Source organism: Lolium rigidum, chromosome 7 (genome assembly GCF_022539505.1).
Source record: "Lolium rigidum isolate FL_2022 chromosome 7, APGP_CSIRO_Lrig_0.1, whole genome shotgun sequence".
Lineage (NCBI taxonomy): Eukaryota > Viridiplantae > Streptophyta > Magnoliopsida > Poales > Poaceae > Lolium > Lolium rigidum.
The window spans coordinates 263,185,773-263,210,170 of NC_061514.1; the positions used below are offsets into that span (position 1 = coordinate 263,185,773).

The following is a 24,398-nucleotide window of genomic DNA, read 5'->3' on the forward strand; positions in this document are numbered from 1 at the left end:
AACGAAACAAGAACACACGCAGGGGACACAAGATTTTAATGTGGAAAACTCTGTCCAACAAAGAGAGGTAAAAACCACGAACGCCAGCCAGTAAAGCTTCACTATATCGGAGAGTGTTTACAAACATCATGAGTTATCTTATAATCTGATAAACCCTAGTTAGTAGCTTACAAGATGTATATAAATTTGGATCATAATATAACAATCACGCGTCCCGCAGCGCCGTTAGAGAGGACTCTCAAGGGGAGCTCAGGCGGACGAGGGGATGGGGGGCTAGGCTATCTTTTTTCTTTCTATTTTAGGTAGGTGTGGTTTCTCGTGTCTCAGACTGCCAGTATACACATTGACAAGGGCACAATTAAATTACTGGGTCCACCTTTCTCTATAAATACCGGTCCGCTTCCTAGTTTCTTCATTTCAGCGTGCGTCATCTCGCCAGGTAGCTCAGAGGCGGCCCGGCAAAGAGTTCCTCTAAGGTTGAACATACACCCTGGATGCATTTGCGCTTCACTTCGCCATATAATCCCGCTGAAGACCAGAAGTAGCTGTTAGCTCTGTAAGCCCAAGTGAAACCCTTGCTGTATATCCTATCTATGCATACATGCTTGTGTCATGCTTCGGTTGAAAAGAGCTACTACATATATGTCTGATTGATGCAAGTTTTGTGTAAATAATTTTTTGGCTAGAGTATTGTCGTATGTAAACCACTGTGTTTATAAATAGTGTGACAACTAAAATCATATAGTTCCCATTCATTTCAGATAAGATATCTAGCACGATGTGAATATGTTGGATCCAATAATAGTACTCGTGTAAAAATATTTGGCCAAAAAATGATTCCCATTGACTTCAGGACCAAAAAGAACAACTTTATGATGAATATAACATGAATAGTTCTTGTATATAGGTGTTTTAAGTCTGTTTTTGATCCAGGAAACAATAGACGCCATTCCATAGTGGATCTTCTTATACGAATACAATACATGATCATCTTTGATTATAAAATAGATAGATTCATAATTTTTGACCTTTCTTTGAATTACTGATTTTTTTTTTTGCATGCGCTGGTACCCAGGCATAGTATTTTCGTATGTGGGGAGCAGTACTCCAGCTGAAAATGTTCCACGTCTAGCAAAAAAATTCTCTTGCAAGTATATGTATCGATCCTTAACCGAGAACAATCCTTGTGGGCTATTATATATATTACATTTGTTGGCAATATACATCTTCTTTATGGAAGCATAAAAAACAGCTTATATAAACTTTTTGTTGTTTGTTGATGATGTTAGCAACATAATGCTCTGAAAATTGGATGGCTCATAGGGTTTTCGTGTTTTTTTTTTGGCAAAGAATTCACGTATTGCAGAAAGTTTGGGTCTGTGTGGAAGCTAATAAAATTTGAAAACACCCTAAAAATGGAAAAAAAATGTAAAAACACGCTTCACGATCATCAAAACGTTTTCTTGTGAGAATTATAAATATCCATTCTGGGTGTGACTATTTCTCAGTCGGTTGAGAAATAGCTTATGATATCATCAAATCTCAGTTGCAACTTACGATGCAACTCATCGCTAGCATGAATCACGATGCAAATCAAATGACGTAGGATTTAACTGGGCACTAAGTTAATTTTCTACCTAGCAAATCCCTTTTGTATATGAACTACAGCAGTACTATGAAGAAGTGATTGATGAAGCGAACAGTCTACTCACCCACCTTACCATGTTGTACAGCACACCTACCACCCATCGCATCTTATCTGGCCGGCCGGATTGCAAACATGGAATTAGCAAGTGTCATCATTTGGCTAGTCGTCTTCATCACGATTGTGTCGACAAAGATAGCACGACAACGAACTACGGCCTACCAAACAACCAGACAAGGATCTCTTCCTCCACCGCCCGTGGCCACAGGGGCTCCCCTCCTAGGGGTTCTCCCGGCGCTCCTCGCCAAGGGCCCTCTGCAAGTGATCCGCGATGCCCACGCAGAGATGGGGAGCGTGTTCACGGTGAGATTGTTGCATCGCAAGGTGACTTTCCTTGTTGGGCCAGACGTGTCGAGCCATTTCTACCAAGGGCTCGACTCGGAGATCAGCCAGGACGAGGTCTCCCAGTTCACCACCCCGACCTTCGGCCCCGGCGTCGCCTTCGACGTCGATTTCGCCACTCGGCGCGAGCAGTTCCGGTTCTTCGGCGATGCCATGAAGCCTGCCAAGCTCAGGACATACGCTGGCCTCATGGTTCGCGAAGTCGAGGTAGACTATGCTAAATCACATTCTCATTCGCCTAATTTTGACTGGTTTTTTTTTTCGGTTTTGCTATGTCTCAGTCAACTGAGATTTTCTTAAGTTTAAGTCACTTACAAAAAAGTGATTGAGTTGCACTTTTCTGTTAAAAAGTGCAATTGCACTTTTCTGTTAGAAATGTGCAACTGGATCGAGTTGTATTTTTTGAGGTGACTGAGACTTAAGAAAATCTCAGTTAACTTAGACATAGACACACCTTTTTTTTTAGAATAATTTTGACTGTTGGGTCATGCAAATATCCAATTCTTTCACGCAGGAGTACTTTGCGAGATGGGGACAGTCAGGCACGGTTGACTTCAAGCAGGAGCTAGAGCACGTGGTGACGCTCGTCGCCAGTCGGTGCCTGTTCGGGGAGGAGGTCCGCTCCAAGATGCTGGGCGAGGTGGCAACGCACCTCTGCGAGCTCAACGACGGCATGCGGCTCGTCACCATCTTATTCCCACACCTGCCGATCCCGGCGCATCGGAGACGCGACAGGGCCCGGGCCAGGCTCGGCGAGATATTCTCCGACATCGTCAGGTCCCGCAAAGAAAGCATGCCCGAGTCCGGCGGTCGAAACGCTGACGTCGACGACATGCTGCAGTGCCTGATCGACTCCCGGTACAAGGACGGCCGTGGCACGACGGAGATGGAGGTGGTCGGGATGCTGGTCTCGGCGCTGTTCGCGGGGCAGCACACCAGCTCCAGCACGGGCACGTGGACCGGGGCGCGCCTCCTCGCGGACGACAACGCCGCGCACCTGCGCGCCGCCATCCGGGAGCAGCAGCGGATCATGGCGAGGCACGGGGGCCGCGTCGACTACGAGGTCCTCCAAGAGATGGAGGCCCTCCACCGCTGCGTCAAGGAGACGCTGCGGCTGCACCCGCCGGCGATGGTGCTGCTGCGCCACGCGCGCCGCAGCTTCGTCGTGCGGAACAGGGAGGGGGAGGAGTACGAGGTCCCCGAGGGGAGCACGGTGGCAAGCCCGCTGGTAGTCCACCACCGTCTGCCGTACGTTTATGGGGACCCGGATAGGTACAACCCGGGTAGGTTCGGAGTTCCCGGTAGAGGTGCGGACGACAGGGCCGACGCCGGCGCGTTTGCGTACGCGGCGTTCGGCGGCGGGCGACACGCATGCGTCGGCGAGGCTTTCGCGTACATGCAGATCAAGGTGATATGGAGCCACTTGCTGAGGAACTTTGAGATGAAAATGGTGTCGCCGCTACCGGAAACGGATTGGAACGTCGTCATGCCGGGGCCCAAGGGGAAGGTTATGCTCAGCTACAAGAGACGGCCGGTGTCAGCCACAGCCTAAATTACAACCGGACTATCCGACAAACGCTGCGTCTATGTATAATACCATTACGTACTAGTACTTGGTTGCTGATCATATCAACAATAATGGTCCACACCTTCTATTTTTGTACCCTCGGGTACTTAGTTGTACTCAGTTTTTCCAACTTTTTAGTTTTTACTCAGTTTTCTTCAAGCCCTTGTCTGAAACCCACAGAAGAAACTCGGACGGTAGGATTCCCGTTTAGTTGATCGTTCTGTGCTGATCTGTGGGGCCGCATCGTGTGGGGCTGGTAGAAAGGAACCGCATGGGACAGGACGAGACCGTGTTTGGTTGTATGTGAGCAGGAGCTGGGTTCTGTCTCTCTCGGTCCAAATTGGCATCCTTTTTAAGAACACATTTTTCCCTTCTCTCTCCGTAACAGTTCTCTCTCTTTTCACCAAATTAGTATCAAATCTAGAGAAACTTCTATTTCTATCTTTTTCTTCAATGATTGTTGGCCTTCGTTTTTTGCCCAATATGGTAACAAATATAGTAGCAAATCTAGAAGTTGGTATATGATAAATTCACAATAGCATAATAAATCACGAAAACTAAGTATAATACATAAATTGCATACAACAGCCAAAAGAAGTCAATAATGATGTTAATGTTCACGACAAACTAAGCTGAAAATAATACAAGACGCAATGTATGACCAGCATGAAGACTAGGCCCAGGATGAATGAATATGTTCTTCATTTAGCATATATTTCTTCGTCGGTCCATTCATGTATCTGAAGGAAATATTCATTGAACTCCTTCCGTCTGCAGTGTGCAGCCAATACATCCTCCAAACGGTATGGCCTTTGTTCATTTCTCAGACCGTAGTTTCCTAATCTATCCACACGTAGTGGCCACTCATCCCAGGCCTTTATATCATCAAAGTACTCTCTGATATAACTCAAATCCGTGTAGTAGCTCCAGCCAGGTCGAAGTATCGGGTGCACTCTGGTGTCGACGAAGATACACCGGATATGATGGACGAAGAAGGCACGACTGCCAATATTACTGACGGCATGGAGAGAGCGGCTCGCAGTGTCCACACGGTACACCAACGGTGATTGACCTTCCTCCAAATGCATGTTTCCCAACAACACAAGCAGCAGGTCACCATCCGACTTCACAAGGTAGAACTTGTCATTTCCAAGTTCTGGAAATGAAAACAGTGTCTCCATGTTGACAGTGCTCGCGTGCTGCTCCAACTGGACATTGTTGGTGCACACTAATTTTCCAAACTCAAAATTGTCCACAGCTATTGCATACAATTCACCATTGAACGGGGTAATGCAACGCAGAGCATGGTGCTCGATCGAAAATCTTCCTTCTCCCCAATCTTCATTTATATCCTTAGTTGTAGTGCTCTTATCGACCCAAGCAATTTCCTCCGGGTAATGTGTGGAAACGAAGATCATAGTTGGGGAATTCATTACAACAACTGAGTCCAGAAAAATAGATGGCATATGCGCCTCAAACATAGTGTTCAATGTCTTTCTGAGTGGGTTCAGAAGCCGTATCTTCTGCGGCTGGTTCTCCTAGGCAAGCACGATTACGCCATGGCAAAAGCCGACGAAGTAGTATCTAAAAGATATTGATGAAGATAACATTCAGCACTAAGATGTTTACGATTGAAAATAAAAATAGATTAACTCTATAGATCTGGAGGAATTTGAACCTTGCATGAACTTCCGTTAGATCGATGATGATGTAGCGGGATGTGCGGACTGCAGAGGTGGAGGAAGGTGAACTCAGCGGCGCGTGAAAGGGCGTGTTCTACCATGATCCATTCGTGCAGGTGCACGTCGGGCTCATGTAATCCTGAGCGCCAATTTGCACAAACTTGCCTCAAAGTAGAGTAGGTGTCCACGTACTCCTCTTTCGCTAATAAGCAGTCGCCGATCTTGTGAAGTGGTCCGTCAGCCATGAGAGAGGCCTAGTTCACGGAGGCGTCGCGCTTGGATGCGCCGCCCTCGGAGGCGACGGGCTCGGTGGCGACACGCTCGGATGCGACGGGCTCGGAGGCGATGGGCTCGGAGGCGACGGGCTCGGGGGCGACAACCGCAGGCGCATTCTTCTTCTCCATCACCGGCAGGGGAGCGCGCGTAGGGCGGTTGGGGTTTTTTCCTTCGATTTGGAGAAGTTGATGGGACGTGAGAGGCGTGGTTGCGTGCGTCAGGGAGAGAGGGGCTCTGTACCGGCAAGGTGACGGTTGGTCTCGGCAGTTCCAAAAAATTAGACGTTTGGTCTCAACACGCGCACCGCCTAACCGCTGCGCACAACGACACACGTCCGTGGTAACGCGTACTCGGTTCTACCCTCGAGTCTTACACTGGAAAAATAGCTGTACTCAGTTTACCCCTCGAGTACTAATACTGGCTAGTGCAATATACTCAGTTTTACCCTCAAGTGGCTGGTCAACTGGGAGTCAACAAATGGGATTAAGCTATCTAATTGAGTCATTTCATGAGCAAAAAATTCCAAAAAAGATAAAACCATAGTGGCACTTACTCATGGAGTCTTCTTACGCGATCTGCCATGTTGGGAACCATAACAATCATAAATAATCAAGTTTTACCATAAATTGCCACTTCTCAAATCACCTAGTAGCTATGAAGGTGTATGGCTTTCCACAATAAGTCCTTCCCAAAACAGCTTTCCCTAAAACATACTTTGTGTGAATGAGGCCACAATTTCCACACTCAAGTATATTTGTATTGCAAATAGTTTGAGGTAGGCCAAGATGAGTTTCATTGTACAAAACACGCATTTTCCATTTTTTAAATCTCATATTTGAATCCATTAGTCTGTTTACTACTCACGTGCCCTTGGTTTCTTGATACTACTCAGTTTTCCCTCTCCCTTCACAAATTCTCACAGACGCCCAACCATGCCCTGATTGGTCTAGCCCTTGTCATGCAGATCGTGCCCGCCGCCCGTTGATCGTATGATCTAACGGGCAGGATAACCCCTCTCTCTCTGATCGGGGCCACCACCATCTCTTTCTATGTCGGCATTTAGGCATTATAAACTCTTTTAGGCATTACTTTTCACGCAAAAAATGATAAACCATCACCAATTTCTTGTAGCCATTACTTTTCATGCTAAAAATGATAAACCATCACCGATTTGTTGTAGCCATTACTTTTCACGCAAAAATTGATAAACTTTTCACGCAAAACTATGATCATTAATTTGGTCAAACCAATATAATTTATATGCCTAAAAAATTATACAATTGGATTCATATGCAAAAGAAGTTTCCAACGATATAATGTTTGTGATATATATTTCATATTTTGTTGACCAAATTAATGGTCAAAGTTCTTCTCAAATAAAAAATGTGCTTATAAACCGGTATGGAGGGAGTAGCCATTACTTTTCACGCAAAAAATGATAAACCATCACCGATTTGTTGTAGCCATTGCTTTCTCACGCAAAAAATGATAAATCATCACCAATTTGTTGTAGGCATTACTTTTCACGCAAAAAATGATAAACCATCACCGATTTCTTGTAGCCATTACTTTTCACGCTAAAAATGATAAACCATCGCTGATTTTTTGTAGCAATTACTTTTCACGCTAAAAATGATAAACCATCACCAATTTCTTGTAGCCATTACTTTTCACGCTAGAAATGATAAACGAAACAATATATCTATCTATGTATTTGAAGTTTGGGAGGGTTCACCATCTACTTATGTTAACTTTCGAGGTTTTGACCTGAAAATCAACTAGGTATTATAAAGGGAAATAAAAGTTCAAAAAATTGTAAAAACGAAAAAATCTACCTATCTTTGGATAGAAGATCATCTGTATGAAATTTGAGGTCATTTAGAGAAGGTCGAAAAAACCTAACTTGTTACAAAAGCTGGTTTCAGTGAGACCAAATGATATGCGCTTAAGCAAAGTGATTTTTTCGAACATCTCCAAATGACCCCAAATTTACCATACATGATGTCATACGTGTAACAACAAGGAATATCTAAAAATTATCAAAAAAATTTGCCGAATCGTATAGCTCTATCAAAAAAAACCTCACCATGGTGCCAGTAAACTTTTTAGTTACAAACTTTCGTATTTTACCTAACCTTCAACAGGAAACTTGTTTAAAATTCATTTTGGCGTATGAGAAACAAATCACACCTTGATTCGAGCACCACAGCCTCCAAACGATGCCGATGCCGATATCGGCATGGTCAGAATGTCTATGCTTGCCGCCACTGCTAGGTCACCGTCGGGATGCACCCTCAATCCTGTCCCCTCATTCGATCACTAACACACCAGAGATACCGCCGAGGCCAATGCCGAACGTACATGATGAAGCCAATGCGAACATGCACGCCGCTGTGGGCACGGCCACGCTGCCCCGCTATGCTGGACGCCACAGACCACCACGCGGTCTTTCCCTTCGCCACCAAACTCCCCTAGCACCCATCTATACACGCCAGAAAGGAGAGACACTAGTTATCTCTACATTGCTCGCGTTCGTGTCTGACACCGTCAGTCAAAGTGTTGAGGTAGTCATCGATGTCCTCGACCATTTCTTCTCTTCTTTGCATGGTTAAACGTGTGTAGTTCATATCTATCTAATGCGTCTGGTCTCGCCTCATGCAGTTCTTTGTGGACGTCGATCTCATCTCGGCACCCCACAGGCCACCTCCTCCGTGCCATCGTTGTAGCTCCATTTAAAAATCTAATCCTACCTGTTTATTGCCCCTTGTGTCAGCGTCATGGCCCCACTTGTCATTCGATATACCGAAGCCCCACTCGTCCGCGTTTTGGTCAGGGATACGGCGATGCTTACGGTCAAACAAAGATGGATGGTCTGACGTGTCTTTGCGGGCTCTACGTGGCCCCACTAGCTAGTAGATAACGGTCAAAGTTGTTGACCCGTCGGGCAAACGGCCATTCCAGCACTTGTGAGGGTTTCAGACAAGGGCTTGGGCAAAACTGAGGAAAAACTAAGCGGCTGGGGAAAACTGAACACAACTAAGGACCCGAGGGCGCGGAAATAGAAATCCCAAAAATAAAACCACATAGATTCATCGCTTTGATATTACAGCTCGCTGCAAATGAAGTCCTATATTTTTAACATGCCGTAGTCTTTAGATATAATATAAAAATATATTTTATGATGTATCGAGGACGCGAATTTTTGGCACATGGTTTCTATGCACCCAATAAACTCTAAAATTCATGGTAATTTTAATATTGAAAAAAATCTAAATCTTCCTAAAAAAAAACATGATCGAGCATTGTACTCGGTAAAATTTCAGAATTGCTTAGTTACAGGAGGGAGACGCTAATACAACTTTCTTCCATCTACACACCAGCGCGAGGCAACGCAGAAACCACACATCTTCAGGCTGAGAAGGCACGACATCATGGCGAGGGTTCCAAACAAGATGTGTGCGGCCGCCACAAATCACTTCATTGGGCTGCTAGGTACGCCGATTCAGAGAGCATGCTCACTCAATTTGGAGGCACTGAATTTACCAACAGTGGATACGTGTGAGCTAGAACTGCCGTTTTCGGAAGCGGAGATTTGGGAAGTGATCAAGGGGCTGCCCCCTGACAAAGCGCCCGTGCCGGATGGCTTTACTGCCAGGTTCTATCAGTCTTGTTGGCCCTTGATCAAGGACACAATTATGAAAGCGATTGCATGGTTTGACGCAGCGGATGGTAGGGGATTCAACAGAGTGAATGATGCCTTTATCACGATGCTACCGAAGCACACAACTGCTATGGATGTTGGGGAGTTCAGGCCAATCAGTCTGATCCATAGTTTGCGAAGATTATCTCGAAGGTGATGGCAGTGCGTCTAGCAAAACCCCTCCCTCTGCTCGTGGACTGCAACCAGAGTGCCTTCATCCAGGGTCGTGCATGCAATCGAAGATAACTTCCATATGGTGAAGCACTCCATCCAAGCCCTGCACAGGAAAAGGGTGTCGGCCTTGATGCTGAAACTAGATATAGCGAAGGCGTTTGATTCGGTTGCTTGGACTTTCCTCCTAGAGAGTTTGCGGCATAGGGGCTTCAGGCCGAGGTGGATTGTGTGGGGACCCCGGACTAGCTGTCCAAAATCCCTGTTATGTATACAGTTCACGATCCCATGATCAGTGTGCCATGAACATATAACCGAACTGATATCAAATTACATCATCCTTTACAAATCGGAATAAGAAATTACAATAAGGTCACATGACCATTCTTTACATAATAGCCTCGAAGGGCTTAATCTAATCACCAGAGTAGCGGAATCACTTCAGCAGCGTAGAGCCCAAGTCATCTGCCTTAACCCTACAAGCAACTGGCTGGGAAGACGTTCCTAGCTCGCATAGACGTCGCCAACTCCTTCTTCATCCGTCGTGTTCCTCCAAGTCTGGCCAAGTAAATATCCAGGGACAAAGCCGTGAGTACATTGGAATTGTACTCGCAAACCATCAAGAAGGTACTTTGCAAGAGTGCAAGATAACAAGTGCTAATCTGGGATGACAAGAGGGAAGAGCTAATTTCTCTTGTGGAAATATCATGAAGAAGAGAAGTAGTTTCTCTTGTGGATATAGCATGTGAATGGGAATCAGTTTCTCTTGTGGATATAGCATCCCAACTTCGCAGTTGAAGGGGACACTAAGAGAGTGATAAGACTTTTCTATGACATCTCTATATCTTTGTTGAAGAAGATACTTCAAAAGAGTTCCCACAACATAAAACACTAGGATGGGAGTAGCCCTTTTCATTTCCTTTCCGACCATCTCCATATGGTCATCAAAACTTTCTCGTACCCTTCTGGTACTCCAAGAACAACTTTCTCCTTTCTTTTGAAAAACATTTCTTAAACAAAAACTAGCCCCAGTTAAGTATGGCCATTTCAACTTATCCATGACCGCGGATGCGGCTATTCGAATAGATTTGACTCTGCAGAGTTTGCAAACTTTCCCCACAAGATCCGCGAATCTATCATGTGGGCATCATCCCTGCATATCAACTATGCCATGACAGAAACTCGGACATAACCTTTCGCTTATCTCCACTGGCATGAGTCCTTCCCTGCAGGCTTAACCCTTCCCAGCACCCCGGCAGCATACCTCCTTATTTGAGCGCATCTCCGGCGCCACGGCAGAAGACCCTCAATAATCGTCCGGCTATAGACAACTACCGTGTATTGCCTCCTCCAGAGCGCAACCCGGCGTCAGAGGTCATCGTGACCCTCTTAGAGAGTTGTGAAGGTGTCCCATACTAGCTTCAACAAACTAGGGCTAAGCCCCGTGCCCAAGTTGGGGTAATGTGGTTGCGCTAAGTAAAGTTGGGACGGTGAACACTTATACGCAGTGCTCCTTTAAAATCATTTTACTCACACTTCCATAGTTTGTCAACAACCAACCATACACCACTTTCCGAAACATCAAGACCTTTCTCTTGAAATACACTTGGGCAAGACAACATCTTCCTAAAGTTTTTAAAGTCTTTCCAAAACATAAAACATCGGGGTTTCCCAACCTAAGATTTTATTGTGGAGAACTAAGCTATCAACAAGGGCATGATGCTAACCATCATACCACCAAGGAGATGAGGATTGTGGTGTAAAAAGGGGGTATAAATGCTTAGGGTAAGCATGCATGAGATCGACAAGGGGTTCAACGTACTCGAGAGTAAGTATGCATAGCATCAACAAGAGGTTCAACATACTTGGGAGTAAATATGCATAGCATCAACAAGAGGTTCAACATACTTGGGAGTAAGTATGCATAACATCAACAAGAGGCTCAACATACTTGGGAGTAAGTATACACAGCATCAACAAGGGGGAATGATGCCAACCATCATACCTCTAAGGGTGCAAGAAGGGTGTCAAGAGGTCGACACACACAAGATAAGTGGGCATACCCATCACACTTAGAGGATACACCAAGATCATGATGATGACCACCAACCCATTAGAGGGGGTTGTATGTGAGGTGTCAAAGAGAAATCAACATGCTCGCGGTGAGCATGCTCCAACACATAAGTACAAACAACACAAGATAAATCAAGAGACAAGGGTAACAACAAAGTAACCACAATATGTGATTCAACATTCAGAGATCAAGAGATGGCTTGCCTTGGTTTGCTTATTTGTCCATGGACTTCTTCAACTCCATCCAATAAGAATTCCAACAAAATAAATAAAATCCTCGTCTGAAACACTTCTTCTTCTTCTCCGGAATTGTTCGCATCTATCGCCGGAAAATATAAAAGGAACACAACCAACACATTGCACCAACAAAACAAACATGAAAAAAACAGAAATTAACCATTCAACTAAGGGCTAACATACTAAGGGCCTAAAGAACCACCAAACAACTTTAAGAGTTTTAATTTAGAAAACCCCATTTATTTACCTAGTAAAGGCATGAGTGCATCACAACTTAACAATTGCCTCTCTCGGTTATCACCATGGTATAAACCAAATTTCCCCTGGTAGATAACATCATAAAGAGGAAAAGTACATTAGTTTGGCATAAAAAACATTCACATTATAATTTCAAACATTTTTGGAAAAGTAGAAATCAGTTTTCCTAATTTAATTTGCTCACTTAACACTATACAAAAATAGGAAGCAAGCAAGATACCACACCTTTTAATATCTTAAACAAAACAATAGAACTAATGTTAAGTTGCAGGGTTTTGTTTTGCAAGCCTAAAACAAAGGTTGCCCATTTCTAATAAAAGAGTTGGTCAACGGTTTTAAAATAAACCAAAAAGTTTTGGTCCAACAACTCATGTAGCACACACGTGTTATTATAAGTAACCAATATGCATGAGCAGAGACTAAAAGTATTTTTCCCAGATGGCCAGTACTAAAACAAGACTAACCCAATTGGATTCACTCAAAAAGGTTAATCCTACTATTTTAGGAATTTGCTTGAATCTAACTGTACATAAAACAAGATCTGTATGCCAAAAATCATAGAAAAATCCTAAAAATATGAGGTCAGTTGCATCTGAAAGGTATTGAAAATGTGATTCAGATTCAATTGGTTTCACTCTAAAATTCGTCTCCAAGATCGTGGTGTAAACATACAAAGTCAGATCTGACCAAAATTTTATCTGTGTGCCATTTCAATTTGAGGTGGGCATTTGAAGTGAAACCAACGGAAAAAGGAAGCTATGGCAGAGGGCTTTCACCCAAAGTTGAGTTTGTCCAAAAATGTTTTGTAAAACAAATAAAATCTAACAAACAGTGAATCTGCATGTTTTCAGAACTTTATTTACTAAGAAAAATAAACAACTAATTTGAGGATGAAACCAACGCCAAGTTGTAGATCTTTTCTATGGTTAACCGTGGAACTTTGAATCACTCGATTCGGAGCTATACACGAGTTTTGATGGATTTTACAAAATCGTACAGAATCTGAAACAGCAAGATTGCAGAAATTACTGAATGGTTTTGGAAGAACTTTGGTCAAAGATTTCAGATCTGAGGATAGGTGAAGCTTCTCCATGCTTGGTTCAACATGCACCTTCATAAAGATCCAATATTAGCAAGAGAGGAAAAGAGAAGGGGAGAAAACCATCTAGGGTTAGGGAAAAAGAGAGAGAGGGATGCTCCCATGGTGACCAAGGGAGAGGAGGAGCTTGAGGGAGAAGGGGAGCTGCATCTTGGTGAGTTTTCCATGGCCATGGCCGGCCATGGAGCCTAGGAGGAGCAGCATTTCGTGGGGGAGAGGTAGGAGAGGGTTATGAGGGAGTAGATAAGGTGGGGAAGTGAGTGGTGAGTGAAAAATGAGAAGCAAAGGAGAGGAGGTGGCCGGCCAAGCCTCTTTTATAGAGGGAGGATGGTTGGATGCCTCCTTTTTGATTGGCTAAGGTGGGTGGCTGCCTATACATTGATTGGGTTAGGTGGAAGGCAAGGCTTGTGGAAGAAGGAAGTGAGGAGGTATGAGAGAGAGGAAGAAATTCAGCTCATGCATGCCAAAAGCTAAGCATGGCCGGCTCTCTTCTTGACAATCACAAGTGGACAAGCAAAGTGCAAATGCCACTTTATGCATGTCGACCAAGGTTGAGGGTTGGGATGGTTAGCTGAAAGTGGCGTGATGGTGTCTAGAAATTAGTGAGAGAGATGGTAATAAACATTGGTGCCAATGTTTAAGAATAAAGCAATTTGATCAAATTATCATTTAATTTGGCCAAGAGATGATGGTGGTTTAGACAATTGTAGAGCAAGGCTAAGAGGGATGGTGAGTGAAGTAACCATATACTCACAAAGATGAATATGGGGACATAAATCATCAATTCATGAGGTCAAGGTTATGATGGAAAGGAATGGAGGATTGAGATAGGTATGATGAAATATATGTTGGTCTTCAAATAAGAGGTCAATTGGGAGTGGTTTAAAATATCCCCTGAGTCTAGGGTTTAGTTGAAGGGAGTCCATTTGAAAGGTATTTGAAACTCCTCAATTGTCTAGGGACAAATGGGAAGGAATTTAATTGAAGTGGACTTTGAATAAAGTTGAGAGAGGGTATGTACAATATAGGATTCAAAATGTTCTACTTACTTTCTCAAGTAAGGTAGAGTTTTTCTCAAATTTAAAATAAACAAGAGAAAAACAAGAAATGGTATAAGTACCATAAATAAGCCTTTTGTTAAAAGGAAAGCAAAATAGAAAGTAATTTTTTAGAAATCAGTACTAGGTAGAAATGGGATGATAAACAAAACCCATTTCATTCCCTTTTTTTATTTGAAGAAATACTTTAAAAAGCTTCAATAAAACTAGAAGTAGTTTTGTGGTTAATCTAGAGAAGAAAAACAATAGGGTTTTGAGAGAGAAAACTAGTTTAGGGAGGAGTGTTCTCAAGGGTAGATGGTGGCTGCAAAATGTACCCATCATTCCCACTCTTGGTTTTGTGAAGATTAAACTTGAATAAAAACAAGAGGTAAAAGTGAAGGAAGTGATCTAGAGTTAAAACATTGGATAGGGTACAAGATCAAGTGAATATAAGAGTTGCAAGTGGAGGATGTGACATGCAAGACGTGGAAGTCGTAGAGGGTGTTGCATAGATGAGATCCATGCATTGAGGTCACCAAAAAAGTTGTGGGTGCTTAGAGATCAACTGCCAAAGTGGGAATCATATAAGCCTACCAAAACAGATTGTTGACTTGGCCTCAAAACCATCAAGGATAAGCGGGTATATGAATGATCTGGTCTAAGGCAAATACATGGTTGGGAAGTGCTCATGACAAGGTAGGTCTAGGACCAAGTGCATTGCTTTAGATGGCAAGGGAAAGATACGATAAGGAGCAGATGATTCCAAGTTTTGATTCGAGGATGATTTGAGCTAGATTTAGAACACCAAGAGGAACTTCAAGATGGCACACTCAGGTTTCCGTAAGTAGAGAGGTTTGGTGTAGTAAGAAAGAAAACAATTTTTCCTAAGCCACACATGTGTTTTATTAGGTGAGTTATTTGTTTTACCACTAGGGGTGTTGTTCCTCGAGGTAGCTCAAGACAAAACTCAACAAGCAAAACAAGATAATACATCTACCAACAGATCAAAGCAATTCATCATAACAAACAGATCAAGGCAATTCATCTAATTAGTCTTAAGAAAAAGTTTTTGTTCCCCCTGATTTTTGCAATAAGGACAACTAATCAAGGTTGCAAGAGTTGGGGTGTGACAGATTGCAAGGGTTTCCTTGTTGTTGTCAAGCTCCTCGGCAAGGGTGCTAGTCATTGGCCTCCCCGGTGAGCAGTTTTGGCATGCGCGTGGTTTGCGGCAAGGCGACCCTTGATGGGATTCGTAGCATAGAAAACAAAAAAATTCCTACCGCAAGAACGAAAAACAAGCCAAGATGCAATCTAGAAGATGGTAGCAACGAGGGGATCACGAGACTAACCCTTGAAGATTTCCAAAGCCTACGAGATTAGATCTCGTTGTTGCCAGAAGATGATAACTTGCCGCTTTCAAAAGCCCGTAGAAGATCTTGACGGTGCCACAATCGGGCAACACCTCCGTACTCGGTCACACGTTCGGTGTTGATGAAGACGTCCTTCTCCCTGTTCCAGCGGGCAGCGGAAGTAGTAGATCCTCCTCGGAATCCCGGCAGCACGACGGCGTGGTGACGGTGGTGGTGGAGATCTCCGGCAAGGCTTCGCCAAAGCGTATGCGGGAGAGGTGGTGGAGGAGGGCGGCTAGGGTTTGGGGAGGAGGGGGCGCCGGCCACTATAGGGGGCGGCCAAGGCTTTGGTGTGGCCGGCCCTCTCCCCTTGCTCCTCATTATATAGGTGGAACCCTCAAGTGTTGGACTACAAGTCTTCGAATAAGACCCCAACCCAAAAACTTCCATATGGTGGGAAACCTACCCAAGGAGGGATTCCCACTCAAGGTGGGATTCCCACCTTCCCTTGGAAGGGGGTGGCCGGCCATCATGGGGGAGTCCACCTGGGACTCCTCCCCCTTAGGGTTGGCCGGCCATGCTAGGTGGATTCCCTCCGGGACTCCGCCTTCCATAGTGATTTCTTCAGGACTTTTCTAGAACCTTCTAGAACCTTCCATAAATGCACCGGATCATTTTCAAACTTATAAAATGACTTCCTATATATGAATCTTATTCTCCGGACCATTCCGGAACTCCTCGTGATGTCCTGGATCCAATCCGAGACTCTGAACAAAACTTCGAACTCCATTCCATATTCCATATCTACTTAAACGACATCAAACCTTAAGTGTGTCACCCTACGGTTCGCGAACTATGCAGACATGGTTGAGAATTCTCTCCGACCAATAACCAATAGCGGGATCTGGAGATCCATAATGGCTCCCACATATTCAACGATGACTTAGTGATCGAATGAACCATTTACATACGATACCGATTCTTTTTGTCATGCGATATTTTACTTGTCCGAGGTTTGATCATCGGTATCTCTATACCTTGTTCAACCTCGTCTCATGACAAGTACTCTTTACTCATAGCGTGGTATGTGGTCTCTTATGAACCTTTCATATGCTTGCAAGCTAATTAGACGACATTCCACCGAGAGGGCCCAGAGTATATCTATCCGTCATCGGGATGGACAAATCCCACTGTTGATCCATATACCTCAACTCATACTTTCCGAATACTTAATCCCACCTTTATAACCACCCATTTACGCAGTGGCGTTTGATGTAATCGAAGTACCCTTCCGGTATAAGTGATTTACATGATCTCATGGTCGAAGGACTAGGTAACTATGTATCGAAAGCTTATAGCAAATAACCTAATTACGTGATCTTATGCTACGCTTAATTGGGTGTGTCCATTACATCATTCATATAATCACATAACCTTGTTATTAATAACATCCAATGTTCATGATCATGAAACTATGATCATCTATTAATCAACAAACTAGTTATACAAGAGGCTTTGCTAGGGACTCCTTGTTGTTTACATAACACACATGTATCAATGTTTCGGTTAATACAATTATAGCATGGTGATACGTCCCAAACGTATCTATAATTTCTTATGTTCCATGCTACTTTAATGATGATACTCACATGTTTTATACACATTATATGTCATTATTATGCATTTTCCGGCACTAACCTATTGACGAGATGCCGAAGAGCCAGCTTGTTGTTTTCTCGTTGTTTTTGGTTTCAGAAATCCTACAAAGGAAATATTCTCGGAATTGGACGAAATCAACGCCCAGGGTCTTATTTTTCCACGAAGCTTCGAGAAGACCGAAAGGATTACGAAGTGGGGCGACGAGGCGACGCCACACCAGGGCCGCGCGGCCAAGGGTGGGGCCGCGCCGCCCTGTTGTGTGGGCCCCTCGTCAGCCCTCCGACTCTACCCTTCCTCCTACTTAAAGCCTTCATCGCGAATACCCCAGTACCGAGAGCCACGATACGGAAAACCTTCCAGAGACGCCGCCGCCGCCAATCCCATCTCGGGGGATTCAGGAGATCGCCTCCGGCACCCTCGCCGGAGAGGGGAATCATCTCCCGGAGGTCTCTTCATCACCATGATCGCCTCCGGATCGATGTGTGAGTAGTTCACCCCTGGACTATGGGTCCATAGCAGTAGCTAGATGGTTGTCTTCTCCTCATTGTGCTATCATGTTAGATCTTGTGAGCTGCCTATCATGATCAAGATCATCTATTTGTAATGCTACATGTTGTGTTTGTTGTGATCCGATGAATATTGAATACTATGTCAACTTGATTATCAATCTATCATATATGTTGTTTATGTTCTTGCATGCTCTCCGTTGCTAGTAGAGGCTCTGGCCAAGTTGATACTTGTAACTCCAAGAGGGAGTATTTATGCTCGATAGTGGGTTCATGCCTCCATTGAATCCGGGACAGTGATAGAAAGTTCTAAGGTTGTGGATGTCTGTTGCCACTAGGGATAAAACATCGATGCTTTGTCTAAGGATATTTGTGTTGATTACATTACGCACCATACTTAATGCAATTGTCTCGTTGTTTGCAACTTAATACCGGAAGGGGTTCGGATGATAACCTGAAGGTGGACTTTTTGGGCATAGATGCATGCTTGATAGCGGTCTATGTACTTTGTCGTAATGCCCTGATTAAATCTCATAGTACTCATCATGATATATGTATGTGCATTGTCATGCCTTCTTTATTTGTCAATTGCCCAACTGTAATTTGTTCACCCAACATGCTATTTATCTTATGGGAGAGACACCATTAGTGAACCGTGGACCCCGGTCCATTCTTTACATCTGAAATAAAATCTACTGCAATTGTTGTTTACTGTTCTTCGCAAACAACCATCATCTTCCACACTATACATCTAATCCTTTGTTTACAGCAAGCCGGTGAGATTGACAACCTCACTGTTACGTTGGGGCAAAGTACTTTGATTGTGTTGTGCGGGTTCCACGTTGGCACCGGAATCCCTGGTGTTGCGCCACACTACACTCCGTCACCAACAACCTTCACGTGTTCCTTGACTCCTACCGGTTCGATAACCTTGGTTTCATACCGAGGGAAAACTCGCTCGTTGTACGCATCACACCTTCCTCTTGGGGTTCCCAACGGACGTGTGTTAACTACTACCACGCCAACAGCAAGGATTTTTCTGGCGCCGTTGCCGGGGAGATCAAGACACGCTGCAAGGGGAGTCTCCCACATCCAATCTCTTTACTTTGTTTTTGTCTTTCTTTGTTTTACTTTATTTACTGCTTTGTTTGCTTCTTATATCAAGAACACAAAAAATTAGTTGCTAGCTTTACTTTATTTATTGTCTTGTTCTCCATATTAAAAACACAAAAAAATTAGTTACTTGCATTTACTTTATTTAGTTTGCTTTATTTACTATTACTAAAAATGAGTAATCCGGAAGTTGAAGTTCGTTCGTTTAAGCAACAAGGGGGAGAAAGTTTTAAAGATGCTTGGTATAGAATTAGTGATGCTCATCATAGGTGCATTACGAAACACTCCACTATTATACTACTTAGAAACTTTTATGTTGGTATCTCTAGTTGGAATAGGTATGTTCTTGATACTCTTGCGGGCGGTAATTTCCTAGACACTCCTGGTTTAGAAGCTAGTTGCATCATTGAGAGTCTAGTTGGAATACCACCTGTTAATGAAGCTAAAATTGAAATCTCTCTTGAAGATGTCATGAAAAAGTTGGAGGCCATAGAGAAAGATCTTCCAAGTATTGAGTCTAGTTGGAATACCACCTGTTAATGAGAGAATTGCTGTTTTAGAAACTTGTGCTACTCATGATAATCGAACCCATAGGATTAGTGAACTTGAAGAAGCTATGGGAACCTTGGGTTCAACTTTTTCTTCTCTTAAGTTTAAGGAGAAAGCCTATGTGGGTAAGGAGCAAAAGTTCATGTATGCCTCTAAAGTACCTAAGCCAAAAAACTATTATAGGCCTAAAATTGACAAAGCCCTTAGCACCACTACGGATGGGGGAGCATCTAAGATACCTATTGATTTTGATGCTTCATCTCTTGATAATACTTGATTCACATTTTCTGCGCCTAGCTGAAAGGCGTTAAAGAAAAGCGCTTATGGGAGACAACCCATTATTTTACTTCTGCACTTTATTTTATATTTGAGTCTTGGAAGTTTTTACTACTGTAGCAACCTCTTCTTATCTTTATTTTATTGCATTGTTGTGCCAAGTAAAGTCTTTGATAGTGAAGTCAATACTAGATTTGGATTACTGCGCAGGAACAGATTTCTTGCTGTCACGAAATTGAGCCGCCCCTGCTGTAGAAAATTTAGAAAAATCTGCCAATTTACGTGCTTGATCCTCAGATATGTACGCAACTTTCATTCAATTTGGGCATTTTCATCTGAGCAAGTCCAGTGCCTCTAAAAAATTCGTCTTTACGGACTGTTCTGTTTTGACAGATTCTGCCTTTTATTTCGCATTGCCTGTTTTGCTATGTTTGATGGATTTCTTTGTTCCATTAACTTTCAGTAGCTTTGTGCAATGTCCAGAAGTGTTAAGAATGATTATGTCACCTCTGAATATATGAATTTTCAATTATGCACTAACCCTCTAATGAGATTGTTTTGAGTTTGGTGTGGAGGAAGTTTTCAAGGGTCAAGAGAGGAGGATGATACAATATGATCAAGAAGAGTGAAAAGTCTAAGCTTAGGGATGCCCCGTGGTTCATCCCTGCATATTTTAAGAAGACTCAAGCATCTAAGCTTGGGGATGCCCAAGCCATCCCTTCTTCATCGACAACTTATCAGGTCACCTCTAGTGAAACTATATTTTTATTCCGTCACATCTTATGTGCTTTACTTGGAGCGTCTCGTTTGTTTTTGTTTTTGTTTTTGTTTGAATAAAATCGGATCCTAGCATTGTTTGTTTGGGAGAGAGACACGCTCCGTTGTTTCGTATGAACACATATGTTCTTAGCTTTATTCTTAATGTTCATGGCGAAGGTTGAACTGCTTCGTTCATTGTTTGGAAACGGAAAATGCCGCATGTGGTAATTGGTATAATGTCTTGAATAATTTGATACTTGGCAATTTTTGTGCTCATATAGATCATGTTTAAGCTCTTGCATCATGTACTTTGCACCCATTAATGAAGAACTACATAGAGCTTGTTAAAATTTGGTTTGCATGATTGGTCTCTAGAGTCTAGATATTTTCTGGTTAAGGTGTTTGAACAACAAGGAGATAATGTAAAGTCTTATAATACTTACAATATTTTCATATGTGAGTCTTGCTGCACCGTTTTATACTTGAGTTTGCTTCAAACAACCTTGCTAGCCTAGCCTTGTATTGAGAGGAATTCTTCTCGTGCATCCAAATCCTTGAGCCAAAAACTATGCCATTTGTGTCCACCATACCTACCTACTACATGGTATTTCTCTGTCATTCCAAAGTACATTACTTGAGTGCTACCTTTAAAAATTATATCCTTTGTCTTTGCAATATATAGCTCATGGGAAAAATAGTCTTAAAACTATTGTGGTGAAGAATATGTACTTATGTGTCTTATTTCTTAATAAGTTGCTTGTTGAGCGGTAACCATGTTTCCGGGGACGCCATCAACTATTACACCTTTGTTGAATATCATGTGAGTTGCTACGTGATGACCCACAAGTATAGGGTGTGTATCGTAGTATCTTCGATAAGTAAGAATGTCAATCCCAACGAGGAGCAGAAGGTGTTGACAAGCAGTTTCGATGAAGAATTCACTGTAAATGCTCACAGACAAGTATTCATGGGGTTTTGATGTAACATATGAATAAAGTACGAGTAAGTAAAGTGCGAGAGTAATAATTGCAGCGAGTGGTCCAATCCTTTTTAGCACAAAGGACAGGCCGGTTTGTTTACTTATAATAATCAAACGTTCTCGAGGACACACGGGATTTTAGTCTAGTGTTTTCGCTACATACGGCTAATTAATCTTCATTGTTTTGATAAGTGTTGTGTGGGTGAACCTATGATAATGTACCGCCCTTCCTAGGACTAATACATACTTGTGATTATACCCCTTGCAAGCATCCGCAACTACAAGAAAGTAATTAAGATAAATCTAACCACAGCCTTAAACTCTGAGATTATGCTATCCCTCCTGCATCGATATACCAACGGGGGCTCAGGTTTCTGTCACTCCGGCAACCCCGCATTTGGCAAACGAGTACAAGATGCATTCCCCTAGGACCATAAAGGTGAAGTGTCGTGTAGTCGACGTTCACACGACACCACTAGAAGAATAACACCACAACTTAAATATCATAACATTGAATATTACTCAACCGTACTTCACTACTAACATTTAGACTTCACCCATGTCCTCAAGAACTAAACGAACTACTCACGAGACATCATATGGACCATGATCAGAGGTGATATGATGATGAATAACAATCTGAACATAAACCTTGGTTCAACGGTTTCACTCAATAGCATCAATAACAAGCAGAAATCAACACCGGGAGAGTTTCCCCTATCAAACAATCAAGATCAAACCCAAATTGTTACAGCGATGACGGCGTGCAGCGGTGGAGACGGCGGTGATGATGATGAAGATGATGATGATGATGATGGTGATGGAGATGATGTCCAGCTCGATGACGGTGACGATGGCGTCGATTTCCCCCTCCGGGAGGGAATTTCCCCGGCGGATCTCAGCCTGTCGGAGAGCTCTTTTCTCTCTGGTGTTCTCCGCCCCGCAGAGGCGGCTGTGGCTCTTCGCGATGTACCCCTGGAGCTTAGGTTTTCGGGACGAAGGCGTACGCGAAGAAAAGGAGGCGAGAGGGGGCTGTGGGCCCCCTCCTCACACTCGGCTCCCCCTTCTGGCTCCCTTCCTCTTCTGGAAAAATAGGATTTTTCATATAATTTCCGTCAACTGTTGATCTTCCGAAATATTGCATTCTGACGGCGCTTTTTCCAGCAGAATCCTGACTCCGGTGCGCGATCCTCCAATAATCATGAAACGTGCAAAATAGATGAAATAACATAAGTATTATCTCCAAATATGAAATATATCAATGAATAACAGCAAATTATTATATAAAGTAGTGATGCAAATTGGACGTATCAACTCCCCCAAGCTTAGACTTCGCTTGTCCCCAAGCGAAACTGAACTCGGTAAACAGGACCACATGTTTATGGAGTGAAGAGTCGATAAATCAAATACGGACAAGAAGCATCATATTCATTCACACAGAACATTCTAGTGAACAACTTCCTCATATAACTCAACTTGAAACAAGTATAAGGTAATCACAAATAAAGGTGCATAAGAAATCATAGTTGGTGATGGCAAACTTCGTTCTTGGTCAGAGAACAGTTAACAGGTTATTCTTATCTATCAAGCAGCGCTCTCATGTTAAAGTTTATATGGCTCATCTTGCATACTCAATCATCATGATCATTGATAACTTTCAAAGCTATATTCATTTAGATAGAACTTGTACTAAACAAGGAAGAATAAAAGACATGATGAAATAAATCACAATATAATGGTTTGATCACAACAACTCAAATGCTTGCTTGAGATGGAGGGAAATAGGTTTACTGACTCAACATAAAGTAAAAGACAGGCCCTTCGCGAGAGGAAGCGGGGATTAAATCATGTGCTAGAGCTTTTTCAATTTCGAAATCACATAAAGAGAATAAAAGTAATATTTTGAGAGGTGTTTGTTGTTGTCAACGACCGGTAGCGGGTACTCTAACCCCCTTGCCAAACGGACCTCCAAAGAGCGGCTCCCATGAAGGACGTTATCTCTACCAAGCAAGGTAGATCATCCCTCTTCTCTTTTGTTTACACATGTACTTTAGTTTATTTAAGGATGACACTCCCCCAACCTTTGCTTACACAAGCCATGGCTAACCGAATCCTCGGGTGCCTTCCAACAATCTCATACCATGGAGGAGTGTCTATTGCAAAATTAAGTTGCTTACCGATGAATCGGGGCAAAACATGTGAAGAGAATTATTAATGAGAGTTGATTAATGGGGGTGGGAACCCCGTTGCCAGCTCTTTTTGCAAAATTATAGGATAAGTGGATGAAGCCACTAGTCCATTAGTGGAAGCTGCCTAACAAGACTGAAAGATAAAACACCACATACTTCCTCATGAGCTATAAAACATTGACACAAAGAAGAAGTAATAAATTTTGAATTGTTTAAAGGTAGCACATGAAGTGTTTACTTGGAATGGCAGGGAAATACCATGTAGTAGGTAGATATGGTGGACACAAATGGCATAGGTTTGGGTTGAGGTTTGGATGCACGAGAAGCATTCCCTCTCGATACGGGTCTTTGGCTAGCAAGGTTAATTAGCAAGCACAAAAGTTGAGGGAAACAAACGAATATACATGTGATAGAAACAATCATGCATCTTTCTTGTAAGCACAAACAATTTTAACTTCAGAATAATAAGCTATGAGCTAACAAGAAAGGAAGACAATGAAACAACTATATGTATTTCTCTTTTCTACTTAAACCTCAAGGTGTTGTTGCTATTTACCAATGCTAAGTTTGCCAAAACCAAATAGATTTACTCAATGCTCCCAAAGTGGTACCAATACTAAAATCAAGATCAATCATATAATAGAAATTCCAAACTAAAATAAGGTGTGCAATATGTAAATGATAAGACTTCTCATTAATATTTCATAACAATAACTCACACCAAGGGATATATAGACAACCAACTAAAGGAGAGATACTTCCATACTGCAACCCATCTTATATGATAACTTCCCTACTCATGATATGACACTACTTTATAGTAAAAAAGTAAAAGGTAGTGATGATGTGATACCGCGGCACTCCCCCAA

The 24,398-nt window shown here is 42.9% G+C and overlaps 1 protein-coding gene across 1 annotated transcript; it reads left to right on the plus strand.

The window, feature by feature from the left end:
* The first annotated feature begins 1,780 nt into the window (after window positions 1-1,780).
* On the plus strand, window positions 1,781-3,599 carry LOC124672710 (obtusifoliol 14-alpha demethylase-like). Its single transcript, XM_047208892.1, has 2 exons — window positions 1,781-2,254; window positions 2,562-3,599. Exons 1-2 carry the CDS (start codon window positions 1,781-1,783, stop codon window positions 3,597-3,599), a joined length of 1,512 nt encoding a protein of 503 aa, XP_047064848.1.
* The last annotated feature ends 20,799 nt before the right edge of the window (window positions 3,600-24,398 follow it).

Coding starts and splice junctions, on each gene's coding strand:
- LOC124672710 (XM_047208892.1), top strand. CDS start 1,781: ATGGAATTAGCAAGTGTCATCATTTGGCTAGTCGTCTTCATCACGATT. Junction 2,255..2,561: donor TCATGGTTCGCGAAGTCGAG/GTAGACTATGCT, acceptor TCTTTCACGCAG/GAGTACTTTGCGAGATGGGG.